We start from the raw sequence: 11698 nt of genomic DNA, 5'->3' as shown, positions 1-11698 counted from the left end.
TATTGATTTATTTATTATTTCTTCAGTCACCCGAGTTTGGAGAATTTACACACTGGCCTTCAAATGAAGGCAAAATCGAGCACTGTGACGTGTTGGATCCTTCGAGATATTCTTGATGTTAACGGACTACACATTTTATGAATGGAAATAATTATATAAACAATTTCTTTATGTTGAAATACTTTGAAAAACCTGAGAGGAAGAGTGTTGGTGGAAACCAAGCAGTGGTGGGCACAGTTCTGTTAATCCACTAACCGCTAATTATGTAAGCTAATATTTTCTTTATCCGTTTAGCTTTTCAGATAACTTTGAAATCCATCAGTGGACTAATTATCTTCCGATAAATTTTAGACCACTAACATATTTTTGCAGGTGTGATGAACAAAGCTTAACAGTTATAAACATTTATGAAGTGTAAAAGCCCAGATTTGAGTACCTACCTGTTAAATATATTCTAGTTGATGTACAGTTCTATTCCTTGCAAACAGAGGAGAGCTGGTTCCAGGAGAAACTGCTCTATTCTCTGCAAGCAAAAGAGAAATGGTTACAGAAAAGGAGAACAAAACAAAAAAAAGAAAAAAGATCACTTGTTTTGACACCATGCTAATGTGCTGGCAATATCACCCAAGTCATCCAGAGGCATACAGTTTTAACTTATGGTTAAAATTTAAATTAACGTCACATCTGAAGTTTTAAATAATATAAAATAAATAGAATATCAGATATATGTTTTAGTTTTAAAGTAATGCACTAATTTTGAAGGTTTTAGTGTGGGCACACTGTGTCCAGGTGCATTATGGGTAATCTCAGTACATTCATGACAGAAGAAATGCATTTGAGATGCTCTAATCAGGCATTAAACAGCATTAAACCCTTTGTATATTGTGCCAAAAACTCTCGGGAATATATTCTCTGGGTTTATAGATGTTGTTTTTTTGTATTGTATTATTGTAACACGTTGTATTATTGTGTTTGTTTTATGTAAAAATGCCAGAAGAAGCCCAGGTTGCTTCTCCATTATTTTCATTTGGAATCACTGCGATCACTTCCTGTTTGCTCTTTAGAGTCCTGCTTATGTCAAACACTGTCTGCCCTCTTTATTCCAGAGTAATACAGTGAGGAAAATAAGTATTTGAACACCCTGTGATTTTGCAAGTTCTCTCACTTAGACATCATGGAGGGATCTGAAATTTTCATCTTAGGTGCATATCCACTGTGAGAGACATAATCTAAATCACAATGTATGATTTTTTAATAATTTAGTAATAATCTACGCCATAATTTAATAATCTGCGCCAGTAGATGGCAGTGTTCTATTTATTTTGACCCCGGTTATATCAGATGGTTGTCTATCACAACTTGACTTTTTGGCTTTTGCAAATGGCTTTTTTTTTTTTTTTTTTTTTTTTTACAAATAAAAAAAGGCATATTTTACAAAAGCACATTTATATGTAAACACCAACACACACATCACATTAATGTGTTGGTTTTTACATAGAATGAATGAGTCAACCAATCAGTGTTAGTGGATGCTCATTTACCCATAATCCCTTTGGCATCTATCTGTGTTTGTTACAAAACTTCAGAATTAGTGCATTATTTAAAATTCAAAGATGTGTTATATTTTAACTTTGTATAAATGACAGAATTGACATTAATGGAGTTATTCTATCCGGATTCATTTGATGATTTTAAATCCAAAACCATAAGTCAAAACTGCTTTATTTTCCAAGACCTCTGCCTTACTGCAGCACTGCTGTATTCTGTTAAGGAATAATGGCACGGTGTGTGTAATTGCTTCACTTCTGCCAAATATGTAATAAACAGGAGTTTCCAGCAGTGGGCAGGGCACACAAAGACAGAAGTGCTGACTCATTGTTTGGATTTGAGGTCATCTTTGATGCTACCAGACGCGATTGTGGTGTTAAAGCTCAAAATCAGCTTGTTAGTAGTTGCAAGTGTACTGGAAGCAATACTGAAAGTTATTGGTTATCGCTGTAGCTTCCGATAAATTTTTGGGTGGTTTATCGATTTAGCTTTATAAAAGATAGCTTTTGAGTTAGCTGATTAGCTGTTATTGAAGCTAACGTTTTGGTTAGCTGTGCCCACCACTGAAACCAACACATAGACTAACTTATAACTTAAAATTAAGACTCAGACTCACTTTATTGTCACTCGACCCTTACAGGTCTTGGTGTAGCTAAGACTAGTGACGCTAATAGCAACTCATCTAACCTTGAGCTAATCTGATCTAGTGACAATTTTACCTAACCTTAATCTAACTTCCAATGTAAAATATATGCACATTGGAATATGGCCACATATGGAGTGGCCATATTCTATGGTCACTCCATATGTGGCCATAGAATATATGTACAAGGCACAGGGTCAGCAGCTGCAGCGTTAGAACATTAGTTTATTCTGTGAAAAAGCTTCACATAAAATGCTTGTGTCAAACATGTCTTGCGCTGTTATCATCAGGCGCAATTTGACCAGGAATTGTTTAAAATCTATTTTGTGCACCTTCTCTTCAGTATATTTGGGGTTATACACACATCAGTGCTGATTGGATGAATCCTGTGACACACCCACCAAATGGAGAAACTTGCTGTCAGTGCCAGTTCTGTATCGCCTGCCACATGTGTTCTGCACATGCATAATAGGCAATAACCAGCGCTAAGTAATCTGAAGACATATTTCTTTATTGGTGCAGGTACAGGGAGGAATTTGACTTGATTCACAGAAAGGGATGAGGCCAAATGTCAACACACTGTCACTGGATGGGTCCACATGGTTGGGTGCAGTAAAATGGCTGCTGCCATTGTACTTCTGGTGTCTTTGAGGACACCATGTGCCGGGGCCCAGCCATGCTCCTCCCCTTTACAGACAAGTTTATGAGAGAAGTCGTAAATGTAGAACTCCTGACCCACTTTTAATTCGTTACAAAATTACAAGTTGCTTCCAAACTTTTCAAGATGACGACCTTTACAAAAGTCTTAGTAGTTAGTGTAGTTGTTTTTGTGATAGCTAAGTGGTGGAATATATCTGAATTTCAAGCAGGTAAGACACCTACAGCTGAAACGTCACAACTTATACTGTCTGTACATGTTTACGTTTTAGAAGTGCCAAGTCATTTACAGAGTTTTTGTTGTTATTGTTGTTTAATACATTGTTACTTTTTGTCAAATATTGCAGATGATAGTGTCTTTCAGAGAAGGGAATGTGTTACAGTTAAATGTAAGACATATTTTATAGCCAAACTTAAACAATGGCTTTAAATATAACAATAACAAAACAAATTCAGATTGTTCATGAAATGAAGACAATTTTTAGTTTTTATGTTTTCTGGCGGTGTGTGTGGGTGGCACAGTGGATTAGTGGTTAGCACTGTTGCCTCACAGTGAGAAGGTCTTGGGATTGATTCACACCTGTGGTCTTTCTTTATGGAGTTTGCATGTTCTCCCTGTGTTTGTGTGGGTTCCCTTCGGGTGCTCCGGCTTCCTCCCACATCCAAAGATATGCAGGTTAGGTGAACTGGAAACTTTAAATTGTCTGTTGGTGTGAATGTGTTTGTTTGTCTGTATGTGACCCTGCAACAGACTGGCATCCTGTCCAGGGTGAACCGCCTCACGCTCTGTCTGCTGGGATAGGCTCCAGCCCCCTGTGACCCTTAATTGGATTAAGTGGCTACAGAAAATGGATGGCATATCATAAGATGACTGAGGAACAGGAGGGAGTTCTTAGACTAAGTTGTTTTCAGCAAGGGTATAGATCTGCTGAGCTCACCTGAAGATGTCTAAGAGCAGTGGAAGAAACACTCTGAGGCTCTCCACAACCCTACCGATATGCCCTCCTTAAAGTAGGCAGGGACGAAAAGCCCAGGTGGGTCATAGCTGACATGTCTAAATAATGTTGCATGGAAGTCTGGAACAGTACATCTGGATTGGCAAGGTCGGGTAGTGATTCCAATCTTAAAAACGGTTTACTGGAATGTGTGTCCTGTTCTGGAGGAATCGCATTTCTCAGCATCCACAAAAAACCCTATGCCAGGAGACTAGGCTGATTGTCCAACCTCAGATTCATTAGAACCAATGCCGGAATCTTGGTTGTAGAACAATGGACTGGCTCATTTTACTTGCATGGATATTAAAAAGGGTTTGAGAGTATGTCCAACCAGTCTACATGTGTTTGTGGATTTGGAAAAGGCCTATGACTGGATCCCTCGAGGTGTTCTGTGGGCTTTCATCTGACTTTGACCTCTGATGTGTAATGGTCAGGTTTGAGCCCGATTGAAAAGACTGGGATGAGGATCAGCACCTCCAAATCTCAGGCCATGGTCTTCTGCCAGAAAAAGGGTGGCTTGTCTCCTCTGGGTCAGGGGAGAGTTACTGCCCCAAGTGAAGAAGTTCAAGTATCTTGGGGTCTTGTTCACAAGTGGGGGGGGGTGGGGGGTTGGGTTGTGAGATTGATAGACAGATTGGGGTGGCATCTGATGTTCTGTGGACACTGTACTGACCTGTAGTGGTAAAAAAAAGAGCTGAACAAGAAGGTGAGGCTCTCTCAATTTAGTCCTATCTTCACTTGTGGTCATGAACCTTAGTAATGACTGACAGAACAAGCAGCAGAAATGTGATTCCTCCTTTGGGTATCAGGGCTTACACTTTGAAACAAGGTGAGAACCTTGAATATCCAGGATGGACTCAGAGTAGAACCACTGCTTCTTTGCTTCGAAATGAGTCAGATTCATATTTCCCAGCTGGCTTGGGAAGTCTTGTCTGGGATGATGAGATGTAAGTGAAACTTTTTAGAAGATACGCTTGTTTCATGAACCGTGGAGCAGCTCTTTACATTCACAAGGACATTAGAATGGGCCTGGGAGTATGACCAACAGCTTACATGTGTTTTGTGGAATTAGAAAAGGCATATGACCAGGTCCCTTGTGGTATCCTGTGGGAGGTGCTGCAGGGGAATGATTCTACCAGAGTCGCTGTAATGTGTGATCTGGTCTCTATATGAACAAAGTATGAGCTGTGTCTACATTCTCGCTATTGCATCAGACCTGTTTCCGGTTGGTGCTGTCCACCAGGGCTGCCCCTTGTCACCAATTCTGTTTGTGATGTTGATGGACAGGATTTCAAGGAGCAGTCAGGGACCAGAGGGTGTCCAATTTGGTGACGGACTTGCATCTCTGCTTTTTGCAGATGATGTGGTTCTGTTGGCTTCATCAGGCAGTGACCTCCAATGCATACTGAGCAGGCTTGAGGCTTAAGAGCAGGTTTTAAAAGTGTGAAGTGACTGGGATGAAAATCAGCACCTCCAAACCTGAGACCATGGTCCTCTGTTGGAAAATGGTGGATTGTCCCCTCTGGGTCAGGGGCGAGTTAATGCAACAAGTAGAAGAGTTTAAGCATCTCGGGGTCTTGTTCATGAGAGGGGGTAAGTTGGAGCGTGAGATCAATTGATGGATCGGGGCAGTGTTTGATATTTTACGTTCGTTTGTACAGGACCATTGTGGTGAAGAAGGAGCTGAGTTGGAAGTTGAGGCTCTGAGTTTACCAATTGAATTATGCTCCTATCCTCACCTGTGGTCATGAACTTTTGGTAACAACTGAAAGAATAAGACTGCAAATCCAACTGGCGGAAATAAGATTCCTCCATCGTGCATCTGGCCTTACACTGCTGGACGGGGTTAGAAGCTCGACTGTCTGGGAGAAGCTCGAAGTACAACCACTGCTTCTTCACATTGAAAGGAGCCAGGCATGTCCAACTGGGAGGAGGCCCCAGGGAAGACCCAGGACATGCTGGAGGGATTATATTTCCCAGTTGGCTTGGGAATGCCTCGGGATCCCTCGGAAAGAGTTACAGGACTTGGGTGAGCTTAGCGAAGTGTGGCCTGAGCTGCTTTGTCTGCTACCACCAGCTGAAAATGAATGAATAAATGAATGAATGCTTGTTGTGACGAGAATAGTCCTAAAACTAAAAAAAAAATTACAAAATTAAGGTTTTGGAGAGGCTTTCTCAAAATCTTGACTGGAACTCTGTCATGATGCTGTGAAAATATTTTATGCTTTATTGATACTTAAAAACCACATTATGTTGCTGAATTAAAGCTTTTCTGCAATTAAGATTCAGCCACAATTCATCAAAAGCAGAAAAAACTTTGATTGCACATATTGTAACCAAAGTTCATTCATTCATTCATTCATCTTCTACTGCTTAGTCCAATTAAGGGTCGCGGGGGGCTGGAGCCTATCCCAGCACTCATAGAGCACGAGGCGGGGTACACCCAGGACAGGGTGCCAGTCTGTCGCAGGGCCACAAATAGACAACCAAACACAGACACATCCACACCCACACCTACGGACAATTTTGTTAAAGATTCCAATCCACCTAACCCGCATGTCTTTGGATGTGGGAGGAAACCGGAGCACCTGGAGGAAACCCACGCAAACACGGGGAGAACATGCAGACTCCACACAGAAAGGCTACGGGAATTGAACCCACGACCTTCTCGCTGTGAGGCAACAGTGCTAACCACTAAGCCACCGTGTTGCCCACGCAACCAAAGTTTTGGTTATTATATTTTAGGTTGGAAAATATGCAAAACCCCAGCTAATCTCAAGGATGGAAAAACTGTTTAAAGGCTTTTACATATGCACCGTTCATACCCAGCAGTTAACAAGAATTTAGGTCAAAGGTGTTCTTGTCATGTTCTGCTGCTGACACTGTGATAAGGGGTAATCAGTAACAAAAAAGAAAATCAGCAGACTGTGCAAACTGTTAAAGGTCACCAGGTTGGTACCTGATGCAGATTATTATATCTGATCTAAAGTGCAAACGAGTAGTTATCTGTTCATTTTATCCATACAGTGCATATGTCCACTGGACAAACCCGGTGTTGACCAACAAAATGTGAATCTGCTGCAAATTGTGCATTATCCAAAAACCATTCATGAAAATTTACGCAAACCGTGAATATCCGCGAACCGTTAATAATTTTGCTGCAAAGGTGAGTAAAATATCCCACAAAATCTGAACACAGGTTTCACAAAAGGTAATTCGCAATATGTGAACATCATTCCTGATATGTATTTTATTTCAGTTTAAGTAGCTTGAGTAGCTTATGGATTTCAGTTTATGGATCAAGTACTTCAGGAGATCTTTTTGGGGCGGGTGGGGGGGGCACTACACCTGGTGAGATGAGGCGAGTGACCCTCTTCGGGAAAAGTGGCAGGTGGGGACTTTGACTGAGGTGGTACACCTGTGAAATAGTAACGCGCGCGAGTTGAGGGGTGGTGTGAAACCCCATGGTGCAATGAAAGTGAGAGGCGCGCAGTCATAATTATCCAACAGATGGCAGCTTTGCACCACTGGATCCTCAGTCAAACACACACACTAAGTCGTGAAGAAATTCATGTTTCAGAAGATATTTTTCAGTATTCTCATTTTACAATTCACAGTTTGTGGATAATTGATGATTTGCAGCTGATTCGAGTTTTGGGGGTTAACACTCGGAAGCCCAAAAATTGCAGCTCATGTTTGCAGCACTTATTCCACTGACATTATGGCCAACCCATATTTTGATAAAGAGGTGGAGCATAGGCACGTGCTGAATATCATGGGCAGGACGAATGAAACCCAAGCACACCCCCATCTGAAGAATGACTGACAAGATAAGCTAACAGGGTAACCTCAGTTCAGGTGTTTATTAAATCATATTTTTGGGGACTGGGTGGTGGTTTTCATAACAGTTTTCTTTGTTGTGGGCATTAAAAATTATGATCCGCTTATTTCCTCAGTAATCATGGTTTAACTGAATCAAACATCAAGCAACCAATAGATGCTAAAAATGCTCACGCCGTTCACATCCAAAATTAAATCACGTGATAATTTCAGCTGACGCAAATACTGGTGGACCGACAACTTAGATGATCCATTGGGAGAATTAACCACACAGAAAATCGTATTATTACTGATACGATAAAATATAATTGGGGGAGGTGATGGTCTAGTGGTTAAAGCGTTGGCTTGAGACCAGAGGATCCTCGGATCAAATCCCAGCCTGACCGGAAAAACACTAAGGGGCAAGGTCCTTAATCCCCCAGTTGTTCCCAGTGTGTAGTGAGTACCTTGTACCTTGTATGACAGCAGCCTCACATTGGGGTGAATGTGAGGCACTATTGTAAAGCACTTTGAGCATCTGATGCAGATGGAAAAGTGCTATAAAAATGCAGTCCATTTACCATTTAATACACTTCATTATGCCATAGGGAAATTTCAGAATACAATAAAAGAGTAAAAACAATAAAATAAATATAACACAATGCTAAAATATCCTCAGCTGTATGAGCATGTAAGCAATGAAAAAGTCTGTAGAAAGAATGTGACCTTTCAATCCATTAGAATAGGTCAGGGTTAACCATCTTTGAACTTGTCCAAGGTCTGTCTCCAAAAAATGGTCCCTGTAAATTTGAAGACCCTGTCAGTAATAGGACTGGACTGCTGAGCACAAACAGATGGATGGATGGACAGACAGACAGACGAAAAGCCTTCGCAATACCCGTTGGCTATATTTGATGGTCTCAGCTAAAAATTCACTGCAGAGACATGGTTCTCCAAACATCTACCAGCTGCAGCTACAGGCCTCTGAGTCTGAGCTCTCAGCTTAACGACACCACACGAGCTGTCACTCAAAGTAGCCACACCCCTAATTATTTATAACTTCATGGCTTAAAATGTCATCAACTAAGAAGCAAAAAAAAAATTCATTCCCCATCCAGTTGTCACAGAGAAGCAAACTAGCTATAGAGACAACAACAACAACAAAAAAAAACTTTTTTTTGTCCAATGCTGTAAACATTTTTATTTCTGCTCTAAAATTAGACATTTTAACATGGGGTTCTATGAGAATCTGTTCACTTTTGGAGCCAGTATCAAGCAGTTAAGACAAGGAACTGCAACTTTTTCTTCCTCCGAGTGTGTCTGATTTGGGACCATCAAAGCTCCTGCTTGATTTTATCAGTGTGCTAAAATTTTACTGACCACCTGAAATCCAACCTACTTCCCTCACATCATCACTCACTGTGGTTTTGTGGGAGCTGGAGACAGAGCGGGAGGGACAGCCTGGAGTAAAACTGAGAGCGGTGACACTCAACTTCCCAGGGGTTTGACTGGCAGACACCATATTGTGCCCAACTCCAGACTGATCTCACAAACAGCTACTGACAGATGTGTTCGTACGTTTTTGGTAAGAATTAAAAGATACTGTTTGTGAATGTACTAAAAACACCTTTGAATTTGTTTCAGAATCACTTCGAGGAGCCAGGGTCCTGGTAACTGGCGCCAGTTCAGGTATTGGGGAACAAATGGCGTATCACTACGCTCGTTTTGGGGCCCAAATTGTTATCACATCACGGAGGGAGAATGTGCTCCAGCAGGTACGTCTGCTTCTTCACGGCATAGAAAAAGCAAACATGCTTTATTACTTTGCTCATATAGAGACCAGAACCCTTTTTTTTGGTGGTTCATAACTCCCCCCCCCCCCCCCCAAAAAAAAACCCAAAAAACAAACCCAAACAGCTGACATTTTAATATGTTGTTGTATAAATGTTGAGGTTCCCAACAATGTTAAGCATGTCAAGATCAGATGATGACCAACATGCACATAAATCCTTAAATGAACAAATTAAACAGCAGTTTCCATCCAACATAGTTTATTCACACTACAGAAAGTATTACACAAATAAGAAATATTGACTATATATAGAAATAATTTAAATAATCATTGCATTTAGTCTGGCATGATTCTGGTATTCTATATGATGCTGTCAGTTTTGCTTATTGGATTAGTGTATAAACTCCAACAGGAACAAACACATGATTTTAGTACAAACATTTTTGGCCATTTGAAGAAGAAGAAGAAGAAAAAAAACCTTTGCCAATTAGCTTATTTGTGTCACCAGACCTGGCATCATGGTCTCTGACTAGATTCAAAAGCAATAGAAATAGTTTTATCTGCTAAAGCCCATCAAAACAAATGGGAGTCGACAAAAACATGGTTCAATATGGTCCCATTGATGAAAAATAGGACCAGTCTCCCGTAGGTCAGCTAATACATTGTTGTCTGTTCGTTGAAGTGTCATTTTAGTTTCTACACTGGGCAGTTAAGATGCCCATTCTTATGTTGGTCAATAGGTGGCAGAGAAGTGCCTTCGTATGGGAGCCCAGAAAGCTCTTTACATTGCAGCAGACATGTCCAGTGAGACGGACCCTGACAGAGTAGTCGACTTTGCTGTGGACAAACTTGGAGGGTTGGATTACCTGATTCTCAACCACATTGGAGCATCCAACATCAGCATGTGGGACGGAAATATAGGCCACCTCAGGTGGCTGATGAAGGTAATGCAGTGTTTTGATAATGTGTTGCCAAATAAAATGAGAACAAAGTTGACCTATTTTTCTTCTTCTTCCTCAAAGGCCAATTTCTTCAGCTATGTTCAGATGGCTTCAAAGGCTTTGCCCACTCTTGTACAAAGTAAAGGCTCACTGGTGGTCATTTCCTCTCTTGCAGGTTGGTCAGTTGCACCATTTCTGCTTGGTGACCACAAACTATAAAACAGGTTCCTCAATCTGCGACTTCCCAACCTGTACCATGCCTTACATTTATTCCTCAGTATGGCCAGTATGACTATTTTTATTTTCTGAGTTTGAATCATCCTTCAATCAGGTCCGGACATCACTGGACAGTGACAAATTTTCCAGAATTTTGCCTCTGTACACCACCACAGTGGACTTGAAATGAAATAATCGATATGTGTTTGTAGTGTAGGCTGTTAGCTTGAATTCAAGGGGTTTAACAAAATACTGCAATAGTAATTTAGGAATTGGGTATTTGTATACATAGTGCCTCCATTTTTAGACCTCATGATTTAAGATAGACCGATTATCGGCTTGGCCAATTATCTGTCTATCCCTTATATACTATTTTAATACAAATCATCACTTTTACGCCAAGATTTCTTAAGGCAAGTCAGGGGATAGATACATGGACATTTCCAAGTCACTGAATATGTTTTGGACTTCAGTTACAACAGTCAACACTAATCCTGTGGTCTTCTACTGGAAAGTTCTTCTCAAAACCTGTGTGACCCTGCAAAGAGACTAATAAGGGAAGACGCCAAGACACCCAGACAACGCTGAAGAAGTTCCCCATCATACAGCTTCGTGGTGGAGTGGTATAGAGAAGGATTTTCTTAAAAAGAAGTTTCAGAAGTTGAAATTTCAGCTAGTTTGCGAGAACATACATAGTACACTCGACAAAGGTGTTTGGTGATACTGATACCTTTGCAGGAGAACGAATGCCCGTGTCTTTAGGTTCCTGGTGCTTCCGGTCTTACGGACTTGAGGCGACGATGAGATGTGTTTGGTACGAGGTTTCTTCAGAGCATGATCCAGTGTACAGCTGTCTCAGTGCTGAGGACCTCATCAAGTGGAAAAGGCCAAAGGGACCTACATGTATAACCTGACTGTGGCAGGAGACCTGACTGCTTTCAGGACACGGACAAGTTGTTTGCCTGGGTGGTTGTCATCTAGGACCCAAGACAGTTCTGTAGAGTGTGGTGGATGCAGTGATGCGTGACACCAGCCTATGCTCCAGGACCTGGCCTATGGTCAACAGGAACATGTTATACAGTTGTAT

The 11698-nt window shown here is 41.1% G+C and overlaps 1 protein-coding gene across 1 annotated transcript in view; it reads left to right on the top strand.

Annotated features, from left to right (window-relative positions):
* The first annotated feature begins 2908 nt into the window (after window positions 1-2908).
* LOC117518971 (hydroxysteroid 11-beta-dehydrogenase 1-like protein) overlaps window positions 2909-11698 on the top strand; it is a 34859-nt gene continuing 26069 nt past the window's right edge. The window contains exons 1-4 of the mRNA XM_034180260.1: window positions 2909-3060; window positions 9307-9437; window positions 10195-10398; window positions 10477-10570. Coding sequence (XP_034036151.1) covers window positions 2976-3060; window positions 9307-9437; window positions 10195-10398; window positions 10477-10570 — 514 coding nt within the window. The 5' untranslated portion in view covers window positions 2909-2975. The remainder of the gene's footprint in view (window positions 3061-9306; window positions 9438-10194; window positions 10399-10476; window positions 10571-11698) is intronic.

This window comes from Thalassophryne amazonica, chromosome 10 (assembly GCF_902500255.1).
Source record: "Thalassophryne amazonica chromosome 10, fThaAma1.1, whole genome shotgun sequence".
Taxonomy (NCBI): Eukaryota; Metazoa; Chordata; class Actinopteri; order Batrachoidiformes; family Batrachoididae; genus Thalassophryne; species Thalassophryne amazonica.
This window is presented reverse-complemented; position numbering and strand designations above follow the sequence as displayed.